At 41.4% G+C, this 27,554-nt stretch overlaps 1 protein-coding gene across 1 annotated transcript; it reads right to left on the minus strand.

Annotated features, from left to right (window-relative positions):
- Nucleotides 1–1,165: 1,165 nt before the first annotated feature.
- Nucleotides 1,166–4,155, minus strand: LOC106393678 (transcription factor TT8). The gene is made up of 7 exons (XM_048768935.1): nucleotides 3,847–4,155; nucleotides 3,495–3,746; nucleotides 2,999–3,095; nucleotides 2,840–2,854; nucleotides 2,629–2,685; nucleotides 2,133–2,376; nucleotides 1,166–2,002 (listed from the first exon to the last, which is right to left on the minus strand). The coding sequence occupies exons 1-7, from the start codon at nucleotides 3,981–3,983 to the stop codon at nucleotides 1,239–1,241; spliced, it is 1,566 nt and encodes a 521-aa protein (XP_048624892.1). The 5' UTR covers nucleotides 3,984–4,155; the 3' UTR covers nucleotides 1,166–1,238.
- Between the last annotated feature and the right edge of the window lie 23,399 nt (nucleotides 4,156–27,554).

Genomic DNA, 27,554 nt, shown 5'->3' on the forward strand with positions numbered 1-27,554 from the left:
TTTTTCTTTCTTTGGAGAGCATGATTTGAGGACAAATCTTTTTGAAGAGGAGGAGTATGATGTGATCATGGACTGGTATATGAAGCTATAGGCATGAAAGACATTCAGAATTTGATCCATGATGTTAGATAGCATGTCCAACCCATTTTTATCAAGTTACAAACCCAAAAAGATTCATAAACAAGTGGTTTATTTGCTGTCCAAGAGGAATTACGAAAATTTGGTGTTTCATTGCATGGAAAGCTTCTCTCTCTTGCTTGCAAGGAATGCTTGTTTCAAGAACATTCTCTCTCCTCCATGCACTCATTTTATCATTTCCCATGTAATAAGTATTTAGTTTTCTCACCAAGTTTAGTATCCTATAAATAAGTTGTAATCTTCATGAAATAAAATAAGAGTTGAGTTTATATTTTTGGAACTTTGAGAGTGATTCTCAAACCTGTTTTCGATCATGGTGTGTCATATCCATTGGTCAAAACTTTTATGATTGTTGGTGTGTAATATCCTTCAGTCTAACTTGGTCTAATCTAGTGTGTCATATCTAGAGGCGGCCACTATAGGGTAGTATCAAGAGACTTTTCGCCCCTCTTGTGTCACCTTTTGATTCACATCCCTTGATCGTTTGTTGCTTTCTAGCTCATTCGGTGCAAGGCTTATCCCTTACCAATTTCAGAGTGTATTCCTTGGGAGGTTTTTTTATCACATCCTGGAAAGAATGTGACCCAATGGCCGGACAAGGTTGGTATAGCACTTTAGAAGGTTTTGACGGTTTGGTGGGTGCAAGAATGTTATGGTTCCTCTGTCTCTCCCCTTCACGCGGAGATGGAAGCACTACTTTGGGCTATGGAATGTATGCGAAACTTACGTCAATTTCAGGTCACATTTGCAACGGATTATTCCCAATTGGTGAAGATGGTTTCGGAACCAGGGGAATGACCAGCTTTTGAAGCTTACATGGAAGATCTCAAGATTTTGAAGGATAGTTTTCACAGCTCACAGATCATTCATATCTCGCGGACGCAAAATAAAAAGGGGGATAGCCTACCACGGGGTGCCAAGAGACAGCTGTCTTTCGTTGTCCATTTGGATGCGGAGCAACCTTTTTGGTATTCAGAGCCTACATGAGTCTCTTTGTTGTTATCAAAAAAAAAAAAAAAAAGGCATAGACGACGCTAAAATTAAATAAGCGATCACATGTCATTCTCTAAAGTTGCATCATTAAGGTTAGAATCTAGGAACTAGAGTTTATTATTATATATGATTTGATGGATGGCTATTTTAACCTCAGCAATGGTTGGTTTCTTCCCTCTCACTTTCGCCCTTATCTCTGCCTCAAAATGGTGGTCGTTCAAGGCGGTGTGAACCGCAGTGGTCTCTATACCTAGCTCCTTAAGTACCTGAAGAATGTTGAGCAATAAACCATCTCGGTACTCGCATCTCATCTCTAACAAAACATCGCTCTCTATAATGGAAACCTCCACCTCTTCCCAAGTTCTTCCCTTACCGATACGCATCCGCTTTTGGTTTGGCTCGTGATGAGTAGATTCCAGCTCATGGATCCTCTTAGAAAGATGGTTTACGTACTCAATGGTGTCTCCAAGGATCGAGACTTTATCCATCTTGGTCACAAATGGAACCAATGATCTCAACGTTATGAATCTCTCATTTAGCTTCTCTCTTCTGCGTCGCTCGGCCACCACATGGTTAAGCTCTTCTCGCGGCAGCCTCTTATTTTTAGTGTTGTCGTGGAGGAAAGGAACTTTCAAGATTATGTGTTTGAGCATCCATTGCGACGACGAAGACGCCGCTTTTTCCACTCGCTGATATTGCTGATGCTCTTTGACATTCTCAACTCTCCACGATATAAACGATGATTGAACGTAAGAAGATGTGGAAACTGAATCTGAAAGAAGACTGGTGGGTTGTGACATGAGAAGTGTTGATACTGTCTGAGAATAATTTCCGCCTTCCTCCATTAGATTCATCATGTCCATGTGTGTATCTATATATACAATGATAGATGTTAGAATTACCAGACATGAGAACCAGTTTAAATAATTTATTATTAGAAAATTTATTATAATGATATTGTTAACTAATTTAATGTAATAAGAAAGGTGTGTACGGTATACCTAAACTATTGGTTGCTTCTATATGGAAATCAGAGAGTAGATTTTGATTGGAGACGTCATCGTCATCAGGAGAACCAAGTCTTATCTCCTCTGACATTGTCATTTCTTCTTCTTCTACTTCGTCTTCGTCTTCTTCACGCTCTTCGTTGATGAAGTGTTCAGAAAGAGTAGGCTTAGTGTTTGACTTCGGGTAGTTGTGGAAGAAACTCTTTATGTGGTCAACAAACTCTTCACTCTCTTTGACCTTCACATACAAACACAATATATCATGCATCCATCTCCCTGGTTCTTCCTCTTATGCATATTTTCATTAGGTTGTATATTTTACATCATTTGGTTGTGTATATAATGTAATCGAAAAACTATATTTTTTATCATATGACTGCGAATGGTTGATGTTTCTGTATATTATTTTTCTTTATTTCTCTAAGTAACATAGAATGAGCTGACTATATTCGTCTACATTTTGGGTACCGACATAAATAGAGATTTTTACCTTGTTCGTTGTGCCTAGTTCCAAAACGCCATCAAGCACGGGAATGCAAACCACTGTCTGTTTTTTTATTTGTTTTTTTTTTCATCACAAAAAAATTCTCAAATATGTAAAATAACTTCTTCTTTTTTGTCAACATGTAAAATAACTTTTATTAATTGATACCTTCGTTTCTACGAAAATTAAATAATTAATTAATGACGGCGAAATTTACCTTAATTTTGGCACTCTAATGTGGAAAGAGCGAGCATTCAAGTAAAGACGAAGATAAAATTAATTAGTTTGAAGAATGAGATATATATAAAATTGCGTATATCTAAATAAGTAGAAATAGATGCACAGTGTAGTGGTGAATGAATAAAAGGAAATAAACCTTTGCAGAAATAGCCCTAGAGAAGATTTTATTGTCAACCTCATTTGCACCACTTAGCCATATGTGCTTCCTCCTCGCATACGCCTTTCCTGGCATCCTACAAATTAATACTTCCGCATTATATTTTGATTTTTTCCTCCATAGAGAAAAAACATTAATTATACCGATAACTACCACACTTTGTTATGCATTTATCATCTATATATGCTCCTACTTTAGATAATCAATAAACAAACCAATAAGAATCTCAACGGTCCAATTATGTTCACCAAAATGAAGTGTACGTTTTCACTAAATTCAATACATTTCTACTTTCAGTAACTTAAAGTCCCCAGTTTGTCTTTAATGCTTCCGTAGTATTTGTGATTCACATTTAACACACAATACTATTTTTGTCTTCTCTAAGAGAAGATGAAAAGGACAAATTAAGAAACTCTGGGTAGAGTCTTTTTGAAAAGAAAAAAAAACTTTGAAGACAGAGAGAGAGCTGTTGTACCCAGAAGGAGGTTCGAAAGAGTAAGTGAAACACAGCACATAAAACCATTCAGGATCCGTCAAATCCTCCGGCGACAGTGCTGTGCAAGCCCTCGCTTCCATCGATGATTCTCCAGCAAAAAGCGTCTCGTAAAGCTCCATGAGCTGTTGGCTTCTTTCCGACGCAGCCTCTTCAGCCGTAACTTCCGCCGGCTGAGTTGTCTTTCTAGTCTTTATTGCACCGTTATAGTTTCCACTACTCCACAACAATTTCCTAATCGATTTAACATTTAGTAACTTCTACTTATTATAATTAATAAAGATAAATATATTGCTTTATATATTGTGAGAGATGGATGAAATGAAAAGAGAACCTTCGTTGAGGACAAAGTTGCCAGAAGACACTATAAGTCCACCCCACAGATTGCACCACCGCCTTAAGTAGCCCTTGAATCTCTTCTTTCTCAGCCCCGATCACTTTCCATAACGGTATAATACTTAATTCATCCATCTTTCCCCGAGATGAAAACTTGTATTATCCTCTCTCTCTCTCTCTCTCTCTCTAATGAAGAGAGTAAGATCTTGCAACTTTGAAGGGGTTTTGATATGAAAGAGGAAGATATTCTTTATGCTGATTTAAATTGACCACGGTTAATTCAATATGTATGTATGTATATATATAAATATATATATATATATATATACCATTTTAATGTTTTCGTAACCTGCTGACATAAGTAAATTAATGTAGATTAATTCTATGTATGGGTATAAATGCATGACCAAAAACTCAAGATGTTTTGACTTTTATGAGTTTTGACTGGTTGGTCCACCAGACGTTGGATGATAAAGTAGAATACAGATGAAATAAAAAAACTAATGGTCTTATAATCGTGTCATCCCCTGATAGGAAAATCAGAATACAGAATGCATATTTCTTAATATGTTATAATATTTTACTGGAAAAAAGCATATCATATTTCAGTAGAGAAAATAGCTAACTGACAAACAAGAGAAAACAGACGTTGCTTTGACTTGTGTTACTATGCTTGCGGGTTTTCTATCTTTCTCATTCCTTTCTCTTATTTGAAAATTTGCAATATTCTAGTGTTTATCAACCATAATAAAAAGTAGCATCTTTAATTTTATTTAAATGAAAAGAGAAATAAAAAGAAGAAGGGGAATGGTAGAATTGTCGACCTGACCGGTAAGTAAAAGAAAGTGGTTTGGTGTAATAAAGGAGGCGAATGAGATGTTTCACAGTTCTTTTTAATAATTGATGTTAATTGCTAGCCAAGTAGCCACCATGTGTTTCCCTTGTTAATGTCTTATAAAACCCAATAAAGTTAGAGATATCTGACCCCAGAAACAAATAAAAAAATGATAGACACATAGACACAGTTACGTACACATATCTTTAGACTTTTTCCCTTCTTCCGACAAGTGGCAGGGGGGTTTGCTGCCACGTGTCATCTTTTTGTCTTTTTACATTTTAGATCCTTCTTTTTTTAGATTATTGCAATTTGGTTCACTATTTTCTAATTATACATTATCTAATCCTTCTCACAGTAACCATCATCATTTGAATTTTGCTAATATATTTTAATCTATTTTATTGTTCAAAAAATTGCAAAACGAATAAAGAAATAAGTAAAAAATATAAATGTACTTTAAATATTTAATTTATTCGCAGTTAAAAATAACATAAACTTTCGTTATTTTATTATTTTTTACTATTTTCTATTATTTCATTTACAACTATCTATTTATCTTAATATTAACCAAACTAAAGCAGAACACATAATTTAAACATAAAACCACCATAATCCCAGAGAAGAAAAAAAGCCAAAGAAACACTAACTCAATAAAGGTCCAGAGCTCAAAGGCGATCAAGAACGAAAACTAACTTACCCCACTTTATCATAGAGTATCTTGGCCAGAACAATCAAAAGTAGGTAAAATGTAGAAATATAATCTTCAAATAAAGCAATCCCTCGAACACAAATGAGCATGATCAAGGACCAATGCAAAGAACCAAGAAAGCGGATTAGAGTAAGAATAATCAACAGAAGGCCAAAATCACCACGAAGCAGGAAGAGACATACATAACAAACGATAAGCACAACCACCAGCTAAGAGGTAAGAAGCATCTCACAAACTAAACAAGCACAAACAAGACGCCTATGCCGGGGAAGAACCACAAAATTCTGGATAGAAGGGACCAAAGCTCCAAGAGTCTAATATCACACATTTATACTAAGGGAAGAAGAGAACAACATGATTGAGGGAGAAATGAAGCCAACCCCCGAGAAACATGAGTCCAGACTTGAGACCAGAAACAATCTTCCAAATCTACAGAGCATACTCGGAGGAGAACACTATCCAAACCTAGAGTGGCAAACATGGCGAAAGAGAGAGAGGGTCACAGAGACGCAAGCAGGGTTGAAAGCTGCAACGAGATGAAAGAACATAGCTGGAAGGGTAGACAAAACGAAATCATCAAATCGTGGAGCCGTCCTCGAGCTATAGAAGTCAGATCACCAAAAACCATATCTTGAAAACCAAGACGAGAGGGGAGTAACAATGGTAAGCCAACGACGAGGAAAACAACTTCAAAGACGACTAAACTCTGACCCAACCCAAAGAGATGCAGTTCCTAACATCAGCTAAAATCTAAGGAAGAAGAGGAGCATCCAATATTGCATGGAGTAGCCTAAAATAATGCGAGAAACAACCGCACAACTGGGAACTCCTAAACCCGATCTACAATAAATACCAGAAATCTCAAGGTGAAGAAGGCGATAAAGAACAAGAGCATGAGGTGAGTCTTTTTTGGTGATGATGAGAAACACCGCATACCAGAAACGTAAAGAAAATACATAGATGTTGAAGGCTCAATGTAAAAATATGGGAAAAAAACGAAAACATCTTGAAAGTTATAATGTTCAAAAATATAAAAAAATTAAAAGAAAATTTTGACGCTGAAACCGTAAATCTTAGAATCAACAAATGCATAAATGCAAAGTTATTGAAATTCAATATATTTTTATATTAGAGACTCACTTCACTGCTAACAAATACTATACAGACAAAACACATTATTAAAAAAACAAAGACAAAATATATTAACATATCACTATTACTACTACATAACACAATAAAAACACCAAATAACATTCTTAACAAATAAAAGTGATCACATAATTACATTATCCAAAAAATCATACTTTTAACAACAATAAAACAATATTCCGCGCGAAGCGCGGACACCCCCCTAGTAGTACATACAGTTGGGTATGTGGTATATGAGATGTATCCTGGTTTAGACAAAAAACAACATTAAATGTTTCTTGGCTTTTTGTCTACCAAGAAATAATGTTGTTTTGGCTTGTGCTTCAGGATTATGTTAATTCTGACGGCTACTTGGATTGACTTATAATTCATGAGTGCAAACGCTTGTTGTTTGATCTTCATTTTCCTTCCGCATTGTCCGCTAATCAATGTTTCTTTAGTTGCTAACATATTGATATGGCTAGCTGTGCAAATATCTCTCTTATGACCAACTTAACGGAAGCTCTCTTGGAAGAACAAATCTATCCCATACACACATCTCTCTCTCTCTCTTTGGCTCCCTTATATTCTAACTGAAAGTTAGAGAGGAATAAATATTATGATATATAATACAGAATCGGGTTTTCATGGTGATATGTAGACCTGCGGGTTCAGTTAGTATGGTAGTTCAGTTTGGTTAAGCCAATTTTGATTAGTTCAGTTTGGTTAAGCCAATTTTGATTAATTCAGTTTGCACTTTTTGTCAAATTGAACCGAACAAAAATTTGGTTTGGTTTTTGGTTCGTTCAATTTGTAAATTTTTTACCGAATTAGACCATAGATTTTAGGTTTTTAATAGCTTCTTGTTTAATTTAGATAATTTTGGTTCAATACAATTATTTTGATTGTATTATGTTAATTCAGATTTCGTTTGAAATATTTCTATATAATTTTGGCTCTAATTGGTTACCAAATTATAGAAACAAATTATGGTGAATTTTTGGTTCCTCAAATTTTATACCGATTAGATTCAATTTTTGGTTAAATTATTGATAAACGGGTCTCATGCTATTCCTTTTAATTCCTCATGAAACATGATTGAGGGAGAAATGAAGCCAACCCCCGAGAAACATGAGTCCATACTTGAGACCAGAAACAATCTTCCAAATCTACAGAGCATACTCGGAGGAGAACACTATCCAAACCTAGAGTGGCAAACATGGCGAAAGAGAGAGAGGGTCACAGAGACGCAAGCAGGGTTGAAAGCTGCAACGAGATGAAAGAACATAGCTGGAAGGGTAGACAAAACGAAATCATCAAATCGTGGAGCCGTCCTCGAGCTATAGAAGTCAGATCACCAAAAACCATATCTTGAAAACCAAGACGAGAGGGGAGTAACAATGGTAAGCCAACGACGAGGAAAACAACTTCAAAGACGACTAAACTCTGACCCAACCCAAAGAGATGCAGTTCCTAACATCAGCTAAAATCTAAGGAAGAAGAGGAGCATCCAATATTGCATGGAGTAGCCTAAAATGATGCGAGAAACAACCGCACAACTGGGAACTCCTAAACCCGATCTACAATAAATACCAGAAATCTCAAGGTGAAGAAGGCGATAAAGAACAAGAGCATGAGGTGAGTCTTTTTTGGTGATGATGAGAAACACCGCATACCAGAAACGTAAAGAAAATACATAGATGTTGAAGGCTCAATGTAAAAAATATGGGAAAAAAACGAAAAACATCTTGAAAGTTATAATGTTCAAAAATATAAAAAAAATTAAAAGAAAATTTTGACGCTGAAACCGTAAATCTTAGAATCAACAAATGCATAAATGCAAAGTTATTGAAATTCAATATATTTTTATATTAGAGACTCACTTCACTGCTAACAAATACTATACAGACAAAACACATTATTAAAAAAACAAAGACAAAATATATTAACATATCACTATTACTACTACATAACACAATAAAAACACCAAATAACATTCTTAACAAATAAAAGTGATCACATAATTACATTATCCAAAAAATCATACTTTTAACAACAATAAAACAATATTCCGCGCGAAGCGCGGACACCCCCCTAGTAGTACATACAGTTGGGTATGTGGTATATGAGATGTATCCTGGTTTAGACAAAAAAACAACATTAAATGTTTCTTGGCTTTTTGTCTACCAAGAAATAATGTTGTTTTGGCTTGTGCTTCAGGATTATGTTAATTCTGACGGCTACTTGGATTGACTTATAATTCATGAGTGCAAACGCTTGTTGTTTGATCTTCATTTTCCTTCCGCATTGTCCGCTAATCAATGTTTCTTTAGTTGCTAACATATTGATATGGCTAGCTGTGCAAATATCTCTCTTATGACCAACTTAACGGAAGCTCTCTTGGAAGAACAAATCTATCCCATACACACATCTCTCTCTCTCTCTTTGGCTCCCTTATATTCTAACTGAAAGTTAGAGAGGAATAAATATTATGATATATAATACAGAATCGGGTTTTCATGGTGATATGTAGACCTGCGGGTTCAGTTAGTATGGTAGTTCAGTTTGGTTAAGCCAATTTTGATTAGTTCAGTTTGGTTAAGCCAATTTTGATTAATTCAGTTTGCACTTTTTGTCAAATTGAACCGAACAAAAATTTGGTTTGGTTTTTGGTTCGTTCAATTTGTAAAATTTTTACCGAATTAGACCATAGATTTTAGGTTTTTAATAGCTTCTTGTTTAATTTAGATAATTTTGGTTCAATACAATTATTTTGATTGTATTATGTTAATTCAGATTTCGTTTGAAATATTTCTATATAATTTTGGCTCTAATTGGTTACCAAATTATAGAAACAAATTATGGTGAATTTTTGGTTCCTCAAATTTTATACCGATTAGATTCAATTTTTGGTTAAATTATTGATAAACGGGTCTCATGCTATTCCTTTTAATTCCTCATGAAAAATGAATTTACGAAGAAAAATTTTCCTCTCCAATTTTGATGCTGAAATAAATGAACAAAATTTTTTATTTTATTTATTTATTCAATTCTTCAAATGAACTTTGTTTATTAATTCCATTCATCAAAGGGTCATCAATCGAAGCCTATGTTTGGTTTGTTATAAACAAGTATCATTTTGTTGTGATTTTTTAAGAACAAACTAAGTGACTATCAAACAAAGCCAAAATAATAACCAGTTTTTTCATAACAATTCCAACCAGTTCAAAACTTATAACTGAATACGAATAGAAAACCAAAATTTTTTGTTTGGCTCAGCCGGTTCTCACTGGTTTAGAATTACAGGTCTAGTTATATGTTTCAGTGTTTTTTTTGTGTGTGGATGTTGGCAATAATTATGTGACAGCCTGTCCTCCAGGACCTAGGCTCACAGTCCTACAGGACACCAACTTTAATCCCACACATATGAAGCCTCAGTGACTCCTCTATGTAAGTTATTGATATCACTCAAATTACCCTAAGAAGTGATTTTACTCTCTCAAATAAGAGATTCAATTGTAGTACTTAGAGACCGAATCCACAAGGAGCTAGGGAACCTAATAAATCTAATTGGATTTGTTAAGTAAGGTGGATTAACGATTTAAATGTAAAGTTGTAGTTGTTTGAGCAAGTAATTGCTCGATTGATTGGTTGAGATTTTGGTGCTTAAAAGGAAATAGCTAGACTTAGGGTTTTTATTCAGGAAATGTGGAATTATAATCCTATAGATGCCTAACAAGTTGCATGCATGATATTGTAGAGCTCAACACTTATAAAAGAACCACTGGGCTCTCGCTTTCTAGGTTCGTCTATTGACCAGTGTCGATCGATGATTCTATATAAATATCGATCGATGCACTATTCAAAGCGTCGACCGATTATTCTAATTGAATATCGATCGACGCTATTGGTCAAGCGTTAATGCGCAGGTTGAATGTGCTCACTAAGCTCACTAGATCAGCTCTCGCCTTTCTCTAGCAAGAAACTTAGCTCAATTAGAATGGTTTCAGGATGAGATTAAAGCTATCGCTTATATCTAACAATCCTAGGGTAAATTCTAGGTAGCGAATCTAGAATCAGACATTAATGACAATCCGAATGATTAATATCACAACTTAACAATCTATAGTTGGGACTAATCCCTCATAACCTATTTAAACCCTAAAATCTAACAAGGGAACTACTCAGACATAGACAAGTAAATTCATAACAATAATAAGGTATGAAAACTGCATTAGAATAGTAAATAGATATCAATGGAGTTTCAATCACAAATACAACTTTGGATCTTCTCTCCAATCTATCAAAATCCTAGAAAACCTTTGTTGTGAAAATAGTAAAACAAGAAAACACACTTTGCCTCTAACATGTTGGCAAATCTTATATAATTAGGTTAAAACTCGTCAGGGGTAATCTTGAATTGGTGAAGACTTGAGCTTCAAGTCGGTTGTGACAAAATAGGCTTTCTGTGCGCTTCGCTGTCTATCGATGTCAAGATATGAACATTGATCGATTATTCCTCTTCAATATTGACCGATGGTCGAGTTCGATGGTCATCTCGGGTGCTTGCTCCAAATATCTCCAAAATGCTCCAAAATCATCACTTATCTCCAAATCCCTTCTGGTCCTATAAATACTCTAAATAGACTCTATAATATAATAATTATTAGTTAAAACACTTATAAAACATGTGTAAAAGTGGGTCAAATCCATGGTCTATCAACTCTCTCAGACTTACCATTTTGCTTGTCCTCAAGCAAAACAAACAGGCAGTCTCTCTGAAAGAAGTTTGAAAACAGCAGGGACTCACATGATTTAAAACTTAGAATCATCACCTCTACAATATTGCAATCCACATCTAAGAAATCCTAATCACAAAAGCACATTATACCACATCCTAGCTTAGCAACCAAATTCACCTAGCCAACAACTTAGCAAATCCTGTCTGACATTCCCCTCTACCAACCACATTTCTTAGCATAAATAAAAGTGCATGCTTTACCTTGGGATTATCGATCACATCACAGAATGCAAGGATTTTCAAACAAGTATTTGGACCTGCATGTAAACGTTAGTTCCTATCCTCTCTCTCTACTAATTTTTTCTCTTAGTCAAAGTCTGCTTATATTGCAAGATCATTGACCAAGATTGGACAGGCTTCCATGAATCAAGACTTAACGGTGGTTGCCACCAAGTCTTGTTCACTTCTTTTTGACCTATATCCTAGGATTATATGTGAAGCAAGCCTTAATGGTTGTAGCCACCAAGTCCTGTTCTAATCTTTTACCTATAGAATTCTTATGAAGCAAGCCTTAATGGTTGTAGCCACCAAGTCTTGTTCGAATCTCTTCCTAATAAATCTCTAATAGATAATAATAAATAATAATAATATTTTTTTTTACATCAATCTATCTATATTTCAAAAATAGAAAGAGAAAGGGTGATAAATCTATCTACACAAAGCTTTACCTTTCAGACTTGTTTGAAGAATCCGATCCCATGTAAACCAAGCCCCAAGACAAGCAGTTGTGTCAAGTTTAGTGTTGGAGGTCGGCTTTCGTTCCTTCAAACAATCTCAGTAACTGTGAATAGTTGACAGATTGATCCACTTTAGTATCTTTAGTACTATCTCCAATCAGTAAGTCTAGAATGGTGCTAAAAAGTGTTTAGATAATCAAGCAAAAATCTAATAAGTTCATTATCCTCTTCTTGACTCAATAAAAACTTTTTGAAAACATTTTTAATAAGATTGATGAATAAACTACTATCAGTAAACCTCTCCCCAGACTTAAACTACACTGTCCCCACCCCAATGTAAATTCAGTCGGAGTTATGGTGAATATTAAATCATAAGGACTCAATATAACAAGTGAGAACGATATACCAGACCGGAATGAATGTCGACAGATGTAAGGATGTTGATATCGATCGCGGCAGGTGCTCTGTCGATCGATATCGACAGTGTCTCGTCGGTTGATATGCACGACAATCATCTACTCAGATCTCTTTATATTTTTTTTGTTTTTTTTATGACCTTTAATAAATAAAAACTAATATTAATACTAGATAAATAAAAACCAAATAAATATTACCTAATAGTGGGTTGCCTCCCACTCAACGCTTTGTTATAGTCATTTAGCTTGACTTTGGAGGTGATTTGGCTAGTAGTGTTGAAAGCTAAAACTTGTTGGAAAACAAGTGTCCATCTCTTCTCTGCGCTTGTTGAACCATGTACCAGTGAAATCTCGCATTGCTTCATCCCCTCTGCGCCATTTTTCTTTCATTGTTGCAGTTGTGTTTTCCATCTTCGACAATCTATCTTCAAGACTCTCAAGGTTGAACTCATGTCTTCTGAGTGTGGCGTAATTGTCAGCTGATATCTCCTTTCCTTGGTAATGTGTGTCAGACATGTCTGATGTCACTTTTAGAACTAGCCGTCCTCGGTTTGTAGCGTCGTCGACCGATGTCTGTCTAAGAATGTCAGTCGATTTGTTGTTGCGTCTGTTGATCGATGCTTCTGATCGACGGACAATGTAACTCTGAATCTCCACTAATTCCCCTTGTATAGCTTCTATCTTGGAAGTCAAAGCACTAATGCTAAGATCCATTGGGAAATAAATGTCATCACATCTCCTATCAACCCTCTCTTATGTAGTTTCTAGAGTTCTGTAGATCTCTTCTACCAACTGATCAATCTCTACTCTGGTGTGAAAATCTGGTTAAGACTTCATCGGGTGTGAGTTCTATGGGTCGTCGTCGATCAATGTTGAGTGATGTCTGTCGATCGATTCTGAGTGGTTTCTGTCGATCGATGGTGAGTGGTGTATGTCGACCACACGCTGAATCTTGGCTATGTCTTGCCTCATCTCCTCCATACATGTAGTCAACCAACTGATGCTATCATTTAGTGGATAGTAAACACCATCAAGCTTCATATGGAAATCACCTTCATTCTTTTCTTGGGCTCCACAGACTCCATAAAACATCTCATTGATCTCATCCTTGGTGTAGATCTCTGGTACCTGCTTGGTTTGTGTGAATGAACAAGCATGTTCTGGAAGACATATGTAGTTGTGCTCATCTTTCGAAGCTCTTTCCATTAGCTTTCTGATATCCTCCTTGGACACATTGATGATGTGTCCATCCACATCTCTTGCACATCCCCGATCATCTCTGTAGACTCCATAGTCATTTTTCTCTTCCCAGTAGAATTTTCTGGTTCCAAAAGGGTCAAAATCTCTTCTGCCGAATTCTGGACGTCTGTCGATCGATGGTGGGATGTTAACATCGGTCGACGGTCGAGTAGGATGTCTATACTTCTTTGTGAAGCGATTGTCTATGCCACCAGCTGTGTCCTTTTGTAACCCTCTGCTGATGTGCTGGGACGGTGCGTTGTTGCATGAAGAGATTATCTGCTCCATTAGCCATCTGAAGAATGTCTGCAATGTCCTCTCTGGATACTTGCAGTGCATGTCCATCTAATTCTCTTGCGTAGCCATCTGGGTCCTTGAAAATACCAAATTCGTAGGGTTTTTGCTTACAGTGGGTTTTGTTTTTGGACGGATGTCGATCGATGATGGAAGATTTTCATCAATCGACGGGTGGTTGGCTCTGTCGATAGAATGGCTGAAACGTGTCCCTTCCCCAATAGCTGCTGCTTCCTGTTAATCTGCTTCATCACGTCTTTGCATGTTGAGAAGTTCCTCATAAGTGAAACCTTCATGAAGTTCATCTGCTCTGGGCTCATGAATTTTCGTTTCTACTGCATAGCTTGCGTGGTGGTAATCATCTGCCAACTCCAAATCGAGTGGTCTATTTCTCGCACACGGTCGACTCCAGTGTCGATCGATGGGTGGTAGGCAATTTCGGTCGATGATCGTTTTCGGTTTGTATGATGAGGTTGAGTGTCGATCGTCATCGAGATTGTTCCGTCGATCGATGGTGCATTCTTCTTCCAGGAGGAATGATGTAGAAGTTTGTCTTCCTCATCTAGAATTGCTCTGTACTATGCAGCTCGTTGCTCCTCATAATCTTCATCATACTCTGCCGTATGCATGTTGTGTCTGTTGTATGTTGCCACAGTAGGCTTGTAGTAGTTGTTCTCCCAATCTTCTAGACTACTGTCGACCGATTCTTCTCCTGGTATGTCGGTCGATTTTTGGTAGGAACTGTCGATCGATGTTGCAGTGTGAGTTTCGATCGATGCCGAATATTTTGTCTCGTATTCTGCTCCACAGTGGCATGCTGCAATGATTTCTGGATCATTGATTCTTCTGGAGGACGTCTGTGGCTTCTTGACTGGAATAGGGTTGTAGTGGACGAGGATCTATGAGCGTCAGGCACAATTGGTTTGTTTGCAGGTTGCATAATGCTCCTACTGTAGATAAGAAGGCTCTCCCAAGTAATAGAGAACAGTTCCAGTTTAGCTTGATATCCAATACATGGAAATCAACTGGAACTAGGGCATTACCAATCTGCACCTCTAGGTCTCTCACAATCCCTCCTGAGTTTCTTTGAGAACAATCCACAAAAGTGAATAATTCTTTGGAAGGCTCCACCTGCAGACCCAGATGGTCTGCCATAACCCTAGGTAAGATACTGACTGATGCTCATGCGTCGCACAAGGCATGTGGGAACTCAATACCCTTCACCGTACATGGTATTGCAAATTGCCTAGGATCACTCTTCTTGTTCAGTGTAATCCTCTTCCTCATCTTTTCTCTAACTTCACAGAACATTCTCCTAATGTCTTCTTCAGTTTCCCTTCTTTCTCTAAAGAACATCCACAATCTGTGGGTAAAATAAGCCTCCTCGAATGACTTTTTTAAAGGAATCCTGAAAACTCTCTTTTGGAAACTTTCCCTTTCCTTTTCATTAGTTCCTCTCTTCAGATGTTACGCCACTTTTTCCTTTCTTTTCCTTAGGGTTTTTCCCATAGGAACCCTATCAACTTCCATTGGATCTGCTCCATCATCTGAAGGTATCCTGGCGGTCTCTGGTGGGTTTTCCGAAGGTTTGGGTTTGGGCCTGAGTGCATTAGGACGTGCAACATCTATCTTTGGCATCTGCACTTGGTATGTTAGCGGTGCTCGTCGATCGATGGGTGCTGGAGGTTGTCGATCGATGGCGGTTCCATGCTGTCAATCGACGGGAGTATTTGATTGTCGATCAATTTTGACGTAAACAGAGCTGGGCGGATGTGGGTGTCCTGCTGCGAACTCCTCGTGAGTCATAATCCTCACGGCATTGCAAGATGCAGTTGACTCCGTAGGTGTCGTCGATCGATGCTCTGGAGAGCCTGTAGATCGATTTGGATAGTCATCTGTCGATCGGTGTTCGAATTATAGCATCGATCGACACCAGTGCGATCCACTGACATTCATCGAACTTTCTACTTTGAAATCTCCTTCTTGCAGCTTCTCTTGTTTCATCACTTGCTAGAAATCATCCCCAATGATGGCATTCATGTGGTGCTTCATCACATCATCTCATACCCCTCTTGTTAAGGCTTCCTGCCTCTTAACAGCTTCTCATGTCTGAACAACCTACATCTCCAGCTTCTTCACATGAGTGCTTAAAGTCTCAAACTTTGTGTTCAGGTTGGTGTAGACAGAATCAATCTTTCCATTGAAGTCCACTATCATGCGCTGCTGTCCCTCAAGAACCCTATCAAGCATCTCTTCAATCTTGCTTTCTTGAGTAGGTGGTGGTGCTTCTGGTAGTAGGAATTTCCATAACCTCTGTTGTTGATGTAGTTGTTGCTGTAGGGTTTCTGGTGCTGCGAACTCTGGTTGAAATTACCCCTATTTCCATATGAGTTTCTGTTTCCACCCTGGTTTCCAGATCCTTGGAATCCAGTTCCACCAATGAAGTTCACCTCTTCTTCTTCCTCTGCTCTACCCTCTGTGTCTACAGCCTCTGCATCTTCAACCAAGCAGACCTGCTTCCTTAGAAGCTTGTGAACATTGTCTAGCTTTGCCTTCACTTCATCCATCTGATCATTCCCAAGGATGGTAGCAGACCTCTTCTTTTCAAAGTCAGTGTTCTTGGTGTTGCTGCTAGATGCTAAGTTCTCAATAACTTTCACAGCCTCCTCTAGATTCCTGGTGTTGAAGTTCCCATTGCTGGAAGCATCAAGAACCATCTTGTACTGCACCGCGATGCCTCTGTAGAGAGTACTGAGCAGTTGTACTTCATTGAATCCATTGTGTGGGCAATCTCTCTGATAAGACTTGAATCTGAATGATTCTGCAGGCTCTTGAGTGAAAGTATCAATCTTGCTCCTCAAGTCTTCAGCACGCGCTTCATCAAAGAAGTTGCATAAGAATGCATTTTTGATGTCGCTCCAGGATGTGAGAGATCATGGTGGTAACTACTTAAGCCAATGCAAAGCATCTCCAGCAAGTGAGTACTTGAAGAGCTTGCATAGGAGGTAGTCTTCAGAGACTCCCTCGACTTTAATGGCAGATAGAAGATCCTCGAACCTCTCCAGATGGTCCATAGGATGCTCGTGAGATAACCCATAGTAGGGTGTCTGTCCCACGAGTGTGTAGTACTGCGGCTTCAACTAGAAAATCCTTTGAATAGTTGGAGGACGAATGGCTGATCTGTTGGTGTAGAACTGATCCGGACGGTTGTAGTCAGCCAATGTTCTGGGTCGAGCATCCTCATCTACAGATAGAGTAGTGCATGTAGCATCAGTATCGGACTCAGGGATTGCAGCCCCCTGAGCATCTATCCTCTGACCTGCTGCATTACGCAGATGACCTTCCTGGTTATGCATGTCTCCTCTCTCATAACGTACAAGAATCAATGTCGCAACCATGTTTCGCGGCTCAGTATTGATCGATGTTCGGACTGAAGTATCGATCAATGTCGGGTGTAAGATATTGGGCGACGGAAGGTGAGTGTCTTTGGTCGACGGTGGTGAGCGAGTGTTGGTTGACGGGACTAGTGCCTGGGTCGACGGTGGATGATGAAAATCGAGCGACGAACAGGTGTTGTTGTCAATCGATGAGGAACGCGCTTCTTTTCGAATTGAACGCTCCAAGCTTGCAGGATCTGGTGAGAATAGCAGTTGAGTTTCCTTGTTGCTTCTGGTACTGCTGGCCATGTACCTGAAAATCAAAGAAAAAAAATTTGTGTCAAAAATTAAACTTAACAAGAATCAAATCTAATAGGCGATCAAAGCTCCCCGGCAACGGCGCCAAATTTGATATCACTCAAATGACCCTAAAGAGTGATTTTACTCACTCAAATAAGAGGTTCAATTATAGTACTTAGGGATCGAATCCACAAGGAGCTAGGGAACCTAATAAATCTAATTGGATTTGTTAAGTAAGGTGGTTTAATGATTTAAATGTAAACTTGCAGTTGTTTGAGCAAGTAATTGTTCGATTGATTGGTTGAGGTTTTGGTGCTTAAAAGGAAATAGCTAGACTTAGGGTTTTTATTCAGGAAATTTGGAATTATAATCCAATAGATGCCTAAAACGTTGCATGCATGATATTGTAGAGCTCAACACTTATAAACGAACCACTAGGCTCTCGCTTTCTAGGTTCGTCTATTGACCAGTGTCGATCGATGATTCTATATGAATATCGATCGATGCACTATTCAAAATGTCGACCGATTATTCTATTTGAATATCGATCGATTCTATTGGTCAAGCGTTAATGCACGGGTTAAATGTGCTTACTAAGCTCACTAGATCAGCTCTCGCATTTCTCTAGCAAGAAACTTAGCTCAATTAGAATGGTTTCAGGATGAGATTAAAGCTATCGCTTATATCAAACAATCCTAGGGCAAGTTCTAGGTGGCTAATATAGAATCAGGCATTAATGACAATCCTAATGATTAATATTACAACTAACAATCTATAGTTGGGGCTAATCCCTCATAACCTATTTAAGCCCTAAAATCTAACAAGGGAACTACTCAGACATGGCCAAATAATTAATAACAACAATAAGGTATGAAAACTGCATTAGAATAGTAAATAGATATCAATAGAGTTCCAATCACAAATATAACTTTGGATCTTCTCTCCAATATATCAAAATCCTAGAAAACCTTTGCTGTGAAAATAGTAAAACAAGAAAACACACTTTGCCTCAAACATGTTAGCAAATCTTATATAATTAGGTTAAAACTCGTCAGGGGTAATCTTGTAAATTGGTGAAGACTTGGGCTTCAAGTCGGCTGTGACCAAACGGGCTCTCTGCGCGCTTCGCTATCGATCGATGTCAAGATGTGAACTGTGAGGGGATTTTTGTGTAGGATCTTTGTGAGTACTACGGAACGATGGACAAGGCTAGTTATTTGTATAGATTTCGTGAGTATTAAAGAGTAATAGAATTGAAGAGATGTTTTATCAGATAGAACAAGCCGGAACTACAATGATTGGTGTATAAACCCTAGTTCTAGCCGCCTAGCTATAATCTCTAAGTCTTGAAGTGTCGATCCCTTGCTTTAGGGTTTGGATTCCCTTTATATAGTCTTCCTAAGGCGGGCCCTTAGTCGGTTGGAGTAGATTAAACTCTTTAATATTCGGAAATATGAAAGGTTCTCCTTATCAAAAGTTTTCCATTTCCCGGAGGAAGGGGGCCGATTCTGGACCGGACCCGGAAAACTCCATAGCGGGGAACCGGGGTTCCTTCTAGCGGGGATCCTGGGAACCGGGGTTCCTTCCAGCGGGGATCCAGAGGCCGGTGTCCTACCTGGGGTCTAGATGAATTCAATACCTGAGTATTTTTCCCCAACAGTTTGCCCCTTATTGCTCGATTTCATCATCGAACTCGGGGAATAACCTGTGCACTCAAGTCAACAGGAGTTGCTCATTCTCAGAAAGCTTCCCTTAGGCAGGACATCGCTCCAGTAATCCCGCGATCCCAGGTTCCACTCAGGCCGGAACCGTACTCTGAAACCGGGGGATGATCAGTTTTCCCTACGTCAGACCGGAGTCTGGTGCTATTTGGACCGCGGATTCTCGTCGAGGGCAGGGAGCACTGGGCTTCTGATGATGTCTTGGAGACGGTGGAGCCTAGAGCTCTGATGCGCAGAGGATAGACCGGGGGGCTAGGACCCGTACGGTTTGATGATACTGGATGTTCTTTTGATTCCTCCAAAAAGCGAGCACTTTCCTTTTTTGCGGGAAGCATTTTCCCTTTTTCTGCAGAGATCGGGTTTCCTTTTCATCGTCTACTCTTTAAATCAAGGATTCTTTGGGATATTTGGAAACATCTCTATTTCCTTTTCTGATCCCGCGGAAAAGGGAACGACCCGAATATAAATAGAGATTCACGATAGTTCCTAGCTGGCCTCAACCCATCCCTAGCGCTGATTCTTAGCTGAGAAAGATGAATCCTGAGCCGCTTTCGTTTCTGTCCTCGCTCGTGGGTGGTCGTGCAAGGCCGAGTCTTCCTTTCACTGATCCTTTCTCATCCCCCGTTCCATCTTTGGGGAATGTTCTGGAGGCTGATAGTGAAGCGGTTCCGATGGCGCCTCTGAGAAGGCTTCGTTCCTGTTTCTTTGATGACGGTTCCCGTTCTGAGGTCCGAGAGCGGGATCTGGCTAACATAAGGAGGAAGTACTTGATTCATCCTTCAGTGGGGATGAGGAGTCCAACCGAGTTCGAACACGCTCCGGATGGCGGAGCGGGTGAGGTGGCTGTCTATGAAGCGTACCTGGAAGCAGGCTTCCGGGGTGCAATTCCTTCTCTTATAGGCGAAGTGTCATCCTTCTTCGGTTTCAGTCCTTCTCAACTTACTCCCCTAACCTGGAGGACTTTAATGGCCCTCCAAGTACTCGGAGAACTCCATGGATTTTCCATCGGGGTGCATGAGATATTATACTCTTATTACTTTGCTCCTTTGGCAAACAAAGATGGGTTCTACCATCTTCGATCTCGTGATGGCGCCCCTTTGGTCGAGGAACCTTTGAGGGGGTGTCAGAGGGAATCGTCCCTTCGGGGATGGTTGGAACAATCGGTATGTGTTCGTGAAGATTCCTGAGCCGGTGGGTTACCCTACGTCTTGGCGTACCGTGGGTGAGATTTTCTTCTGAGTTTTGAATTTTACCAACCTTTTGGGGACCTGATCCTGACATTCTAGCTCTTGCTTTGTCAGATGTATCTCGCCCGGTTTCCTTTGCTGGAGAAACGGTGGCGAAGCTCGTAATGGGAATTCCCCGGCGATTCCGCTGGGTGACCTTCCTGGTAAGCATGGAGGCCCTGCGTCATAGCCGCGTTTGGGGTAAGCCTTTCTTCTCCAACTGATAGGACTCTGTCTTATTTTGTTTCTCATGTATGTATACACTTTTTGCTTTAGGGAACGCGGTGAGGTCTCCGGTATCGGTTATTTATGACGAGTATCAGAAGGTTAAAACGTGGAAGCGGCGTCTTTCTTATATTCCTCCACCAAGACTAGCAAGGGACGCTTTATCGGCTGGGGGTCTGTCTTCTATCTCGTAAACAAGCGTTGATATTATGCCTAACCGGGACCTTCTGGTAGATGCCCATCGGAGATTGACTAGCGAGGCCCTCCTTCTCTGTGGCCAGGTGCAAGATATGATGGCTTATCGGGACCTTCTCATTTAGCAAGTGAGAGCTTCGGCTAGGTGGGAGCTGATGAGGGAGTGGCTGGAGAAGCGCGTAGATCATTGGAATCCAGAAGAAGAGTATCGTCGTCACCTGTTCTTATCTGGAGGTTTTGGCCGCCAATCGGAGAATCTCTCCCAGGCTGCAACCCCGAGATCTGTTATAGGGTCGCGATTCTCGGAGGGACCCTCTTTTTGATTTATCTTTTGAGACTTTGGTTTTTGTCGCTTTCTTATGAATAAAGGCTCTTTGTAGTCCGCTCCTTGACTTTATGAATGATGCTTCGTTTTTTACCGTTTTACTCCTTGCTGTTACTTTGCTCCTATATGCTTTTTCGGAAAATATTGTTTTTCGCATGTTTTTTGATCGAAGTGGGACTTTGGAGTCTACGATCACTCTTTTCGTAAATTTGAATGATAGGATCTGGGGATCATTGGAGAGGGAGGCGCGAGGGCTCCTCTTGGATCCTTAGATTGCATCTTGGGACCCGGACGTCCCCGTCAGACCACGAGGTCTTTTATCTGGGACCCGGAGGTCCCTTCTCTAGGTCCTGGGACCGAGCCTGGGGCCCGGGGGCGATGTAGGATTCCAGAGATTCTTTAGTTGGATCCGGAGATCGTGGTTGGAACCCGGAGGTTTCTGTGGTTTTGATTGGACCCTGAGGTCGCATAAGAGTGCATGGTTGTTCCTTAGATCCGGAGATCGTATCGGGACCCTGGTGCACCAGGACCCTGAGGTCGTGTGGGAACCCGGAGGTCCTTTAGGGATGTAATGACCCCGATGCGCCCTAGGCTGCACGGGGGTTCTATCCTTTTTGCTAGAATCGAATAAGGCCTTTGAGGCCGTGTTGGAACCCGGAGGTTTGGATCCGGAGATCGTTGTTTGGAACCCGGAGGTTCTTTGAAGTTGTAATGACCCCGATGCGCCCTAAGCTGCACAGAGGTTCTACCTTCTTTCGGAACCCTGAGGCCGTATAGGAACCCGGAGGTTCTTCCTTAGACCATGAGATCTCTGATTGGAACCCAGAGGCTATAGGGGAACCCGGAGGTTCTTCCTTAGATTTTACACGTAGGACTCAGACTCGTTTGGGGAACCTTAGTTTTCCTCTTTATATTGAGGGCTCGCATAAAGACCCGGAGTTCCTTGGGAACCCGAAATGTTTTTTTTCGCAGGGACCGTACTTCATCTTCCTAGGCAAGACTACTACCGGTACCTGTTTGAATTTCGCATTCTGCCGCTCGGAAGTTGGCCACTATCGAGTTCCTATGATGTATTCTACTTCTGCAGGAAGTCACTGACAAGCTTAAAGGGTGCTGGTGTAGGTGTTGTGACCCAAGTGTCAAGCTTACGCTGCTTTCCACGTCTGGAGAAGCAAGATATATATTGCTCCCTGTGTTTCACAGTACTTTTGCAATGAGTATATACCATGTGTTCCCTGTATCTTGTAGCTCGTAGCGTTTTAATACATGTACTTTTCACATTGGTACTCTAGGGACCCCGATGCGCCTTAGGCTGCACAGGGGTTTTAGGTAGTTCTGACAGCATACTCAGGCTTGCGCATACCCATTCCTGCTTTATGTCTCATACTCGTTTTGATTCTTTGTGGGCGTGCCACTGTGGTTGTGCCACTTTTGTGAGGGTTGGCCAGGATCGGAGGTCTCTGGAGACCTGATCCAGCTCGTATGCCCCTTTAAGTATAATGATTTCCCCTCTACTTTTATAGTCGGAACTATTATATATAAGCTTTGTCCGGAGACGTTTAGCATACATAGGAGTCAGAAATCAAAATGCTTAAATAGTATATAGTAGTATAGAAATCATGGTCCAGAGACCGTATTAAAAATGACAAGCTTTGAAGGGAAGGGCATTCCAGCAGTTAGGTTGTATTTTACCTTTGCTATCTTGCAGCCTGTAGGCGCATGCTCTCCGCACCTCGATGACCTTATAGGGTCCTTCCCACCCTGGGGTGAGTTTCCCCGTTGTTTTTTCTGGTCGTCGTAGAACCCAGTCCCCTTGCTGGAAGGTTCTAGTTCTGACTTTCTTGTTGTACTTCCTGGCGACGTCTTGCTGGTAGGACCAGTTTCTTAGTCGAGCGGCCTCTCTTTTTTCATCGAGCAGGTCGAGGCTTAGCGCCATTAGCTCGTTGTTTTGCTCCTGAGAGGTAGATCCGGAGACCGTTGTTCTTACGTGCATCTCTATAGGTACAATGGCCTCAGAGCCGTAGACTAGCGAGTAGGGGGTTTCCCCTGTTGCTGTTTTTGGAGTGGTCCGGTAGGCCCAGAGGACTCCGTGTAGTTATTCCGCCCACTTCCCGTGAGAGCCCTCCAATCGCTTTTTGAGCATGTTGACCACTATTTTGTTTGTGGACTCAGCTTGTCCGTTAGACTGGGGGTGTCGGGGTGTGGCGAAAGTTAGTTTTTTGCCCCAGTCCTTGCAGAACTCCTTGAAGTTGTGACTTGTGAACTGGGGTTCATTGTCGGTGACGATCTCGTGAGGGACCCCGAAGCGAGTGATTACGTAGGTCCACAGGAACTTGCGGATCTGGAGATCTGTTATGCGGCTAAGCGCTTCTGCTTCGACCCACTTGGAGAAGTAGTCAGTGACTATCAGAAGGAAGACCTTCTGCCCCGGCGCCATAGGGAATTTCCCTACTATATCCATGCCCCACTTTCTGAAGGGCCATGGTGAGCTTATGGACTTGAGGTTCTCCGGGGGGAGCTTGGAGACTAGAGCGTGCCTTTGGCATTGGTCGCAGTGCTTGGCTTGTCTGTTGGCGTCGGCGGCCATCGTGGGCCAGTAGTAACCAGCCCTTCTGGCTCTGAGCACCAGACTTCTGCCGCTAGAGTGGGATCCACAGTCTCCTTCGTGTAGTTCTACAAGGATTCTAGCGGCTTCCTGGGGTGTGACACACATTAGGTACGGGCCAGAGAAGGACCTCCGGTATAGCTTCTCCTGGGAGATACAGTACCTCGCGGCTTGCTTCTTGATCTTTCTGGTTTCGCTACGGTCTTCCGGGAGGGTGTCGGCCTCCAGGTACCGAATCAGGGGGGTCATCTAAGTTCTTCATTCTTCGACAGCTGAGACCTCCTCTGATGGGGGTTCCTCCATGGTAGCTGGCCATTAAAGCACGAGCAAGGGGATACTCATCTGGCTATTCGTTTCGAGGGCAGACCCTAGATTGGCCAGGGCATAGGCTTGTGAGTTCTGTTCCCGGAGGATTTGAGTGAGTTTCCAGCTCTTGAACTTCTTGATTAGTCGTTGAGTGACCGCCAGATACTGGATCATGCTGTCGTATTTTGCTTGATATTCCCCTTGTACATGGTTAATTATCAGTTGGGAGTCACTGAAGACCTGGATATTCTCTGCCCCCATTTGGTGACCAAGATTTAGGCCCGCGATTAGGGCCTCATACTCGCTTTCGTTGTTGGTTTCTTTGAAGTTGCATCTCACGGCCCTTGAGGTTGTATTCCCCGTTGGCGAGGTAAGCACTATCCCTACTCCAGTTCCTCTGACGTTGCTGGATCCGTCAACGTGTAGGATCCATTCTCCTTCTTCCTTAATCTAGCCTTGGAGGCGTATCTCCTGCTCCAAAGCGGGGAGCAAAGCAGGGGAGAATTAAGCCACGAAGTCTGCTAGGACCTGTGACATTATAGTCGTGGTGGGTCGAAATATTATGTCGTACTCCCCCAGTTCCACGGCCCATTTGGCTAAGCGTCCGGAGACTTCGGGTTTGTGGAGGACCAACTTTACAGGGAAGGAGGTGACAACTTCAATTGGATGAGCCTGGAAGTAGAGTAGGAGCTTGCAAGCGGTGACTATCAGGGTTAAGGCAAGCTTTTCGAGGTGGCTGTAGCGGGTCTCCGCATCCAGGAGAGCCTATCTTACATAGTAGATTGGTAGCTGCATGTTCCCCTCCTCACGAACAAAGACGGCGCTCACGGCGTGTTCGGAGACTGCTAGATATAGCAGCAGGACTTCACTGAGTAGTGGCTTGGACAGGAGAGGAGGAGTGGTAAGATACGATTTCAGTTCTTGGAGGGCGGATTCGCATTCTCCCGTCCACTGGAAATCCTTCGGATTCTTGAGAGTTCCAAAAAAAGCGTGAGATTTGTCGGAGAGTCTGGAGATGAATCTGCTCAAGGCTGCCATCCTTCCTGTTAGCTTTTGAACCTCCTTGACGTTCTTCGGGGAAGGGATCGAGTGGATGGCCCTAATTTGCTCCGGGTTGGCCTTGATGCTCCGGTGGATTACGATGTACCCGAGGAACTTGCCAGAGCTAACCCCGAATGAACATTTAGCCGGGTTGAGCTTCATGTTATATTTCCAGAGGGTGGAGAAGGCTTGCTGCAGGTGAGATATGTGGTCTTCCGCTTCTAGGGATTTAACCAGCATGTCGTCGATGTAGACCTCCATGGTTCTCCCGATTTGGTCCGCGAACACCATGTTCACCAGCCGCTGATAGGTCGACCCCGCGTTCTTTAGGCCGAAGGGCATAACTTTAGATCCCTCTGGACGTCATGAAGGACGTTTTCTCCTGGTCATCCGGATGAATGAGTATCTGGTTATAGCCGGATAATGTGTCCATGAAGCTCATCAGCCGATGCCCCGCGGTGGCGTCCACCAGCTTGTCGATATGAGGTAGCGGGAAGGGGTCCTTTGGACAGGATTTATTGAGGTCCGTGAAGTCAATGCAGACTCTCCACTTCCGTTCTTTTTCTTGACCAAGACAAAGTTGTCTAGCCACTCTGGATACTGCACCTCACGAATGAACCCCGCGCCAAGCAGGCTCTTGACTTCATCGTTGATGATCGCATCTCTCTCATGAGCAAACTTCCGTCTCTTTTGTCTGACGGGTTGGTGTAGGGGATCCACCTGCAGCTTATGCATGATGATCTTCGAATCGATCCCAAGCATGTCTGCGTGGGACCAAGCGAAGCAATCAGAGTTAGACCTGAGGAAGTCTATCAGTCTTCTTCTCAACCCTTCGGTTAGCTTGGAGCCGATCTTGAGATGCCGGGTCTGATCTCCTTCGGTTAATGGCACCTCATCCATTTCTTCTACCTCCAGTTCCTCGGTGTGATGAGCCGGAGGTTTGCTCTGTAATTGCTATAAGACGTTGGTCTTTCCTTTCAGAGTCGTCTGATAGTAGGCGCGGGAATAATCTTGATCCCATGTGATCACCTTTATGCCCCAGGGCATAGGGAACTTCACCATTTGGTTCCCTGGCCGTCCTAAGATCATATTGTAGGACGAATCGCAATCAACCACGAGGAATTTGGTTGAAATGTTGACTCCTTCGGCGTATACGGGGAGGGTTATCTCCCAGCGGTTTGCTTGACTTCCCCACTGAAACCTATAAGGGGGTTTACCCTACGGGTTAGAGCGCCTTCCTCCAGCCCCAGGTCCTTGTATGCGGCCTGGAAGATGATGTTGCCTGAGCTTCCATTATCTACCAGTATCCTTTTTACCAGGTAGTTCGCTACAGTGAGCGAGATAACCAGGGCATCGTGGTGAGGAGTGAGGACTTTCTCCTGCTCCTTGGCCGTGAAACTTATTTAATCCGTCCCTAGGAGCAGGCGTTTTGGCTTGGCAGCCTCTAGGCCGTGCTTGGCGTTCCAGGTGCTTTTCTTTGCGGCTGCATGGCTTATGCCGCTGACTTCCGAACAGCCCTGGATGACATGGATCACTCGGTCTTTTCGCGGTGGCGAGACGGGAGCAGCTTCAGTGGGCTTACCCGTTGTCTCCTTGCTTAGATGGCTCTTGGCCTTCTCGGAAAAGAACTCCCTGAGGTGCCTTTTCCTAAGCAGCTCGTTCACCTCGATCTTTAGTGCGACGCAGTCCTCTGTTTGTGACCGTGGTAGGGCTGGGCAAATAAACCGAACCTGAAAATCCGAACCGAACCCGATCCGATAAAAATGAATCTGAACCGATCCGAACCCGACATAAATACCGAATGGATCCTGTTTTTTGGTATTTTGGGTTATGGGTATTATCCGAACCAAACCCGGACCTAAATGGATATCCGATAGAACCCGAAACATTTAAAATCACAAAAAGAACTTCTACCAAATATGATCTTAATTCTTAATATGTATCCAAAATACTTTAAGATATTATTGAACTTCTAAAATAATTATCTGTTACACGAAGGTTGATGGTGGAATGTGGCGGTTATGTTGAAGCCTGAAGTTTTTAGATTTTGGTTTTGTTTTCATTGCATAATGTTTCTCATTTCATGAGAACTTAGGTTTTGTTTTATGATTTTATTTATCTGGTTTTTTTTCTATCACTAACTATGTTTATCTTTCGCTTGATTTTGAATGATCACGTTTGATGTTTTTTCTTATTTTTGAATCGATTTTAGTTATGTTTTGGCTATTAAACTATGTACAAATCATGTATTTTAAATCCGAAGAACCGATTTCATTTATGTTT

The sequence above is a fragment of the Brassica napus genome, chromosome C9, assembly GCF_020379485.1.
Source record: "Brassica napus cultivar Da-Ae chromosome C9, Da-Ae, whole genome shotgun sequence".
Classification (NCBI taxonomy): domain Eukaryota; kingdom Viridiplantae; phylum Streptophyta; class Magnoliopsida; order Brassicales; family Brassicaceae; genus Brassica; species Brassica napus.

Bases quoted from the DNA above. Each gene is read 5' to 3' on its own strand.
- LOC106393678 (XM_048768935.1), bottom strand. From the start codon at position 3,983: ATGGATGAATTAAGTATTATACCGTTATGGAAAGTGATCGGGGCTGAG. The intron at 3,747-3,846 runs GTTCTCTTTTCA...TAAATCGATTAG, and splicing joins CAACTTTGTCCTCAACGAAG to GAAATTGTTGTGGAGTAGTG. The intron at 3,096-3,494 runs GTACAACAGCTC...ATTAATTTGTAG, and splicing joins TCTTTCGAACCTCCTTCTGG to GATGCCAGGAAAGGCGTATG.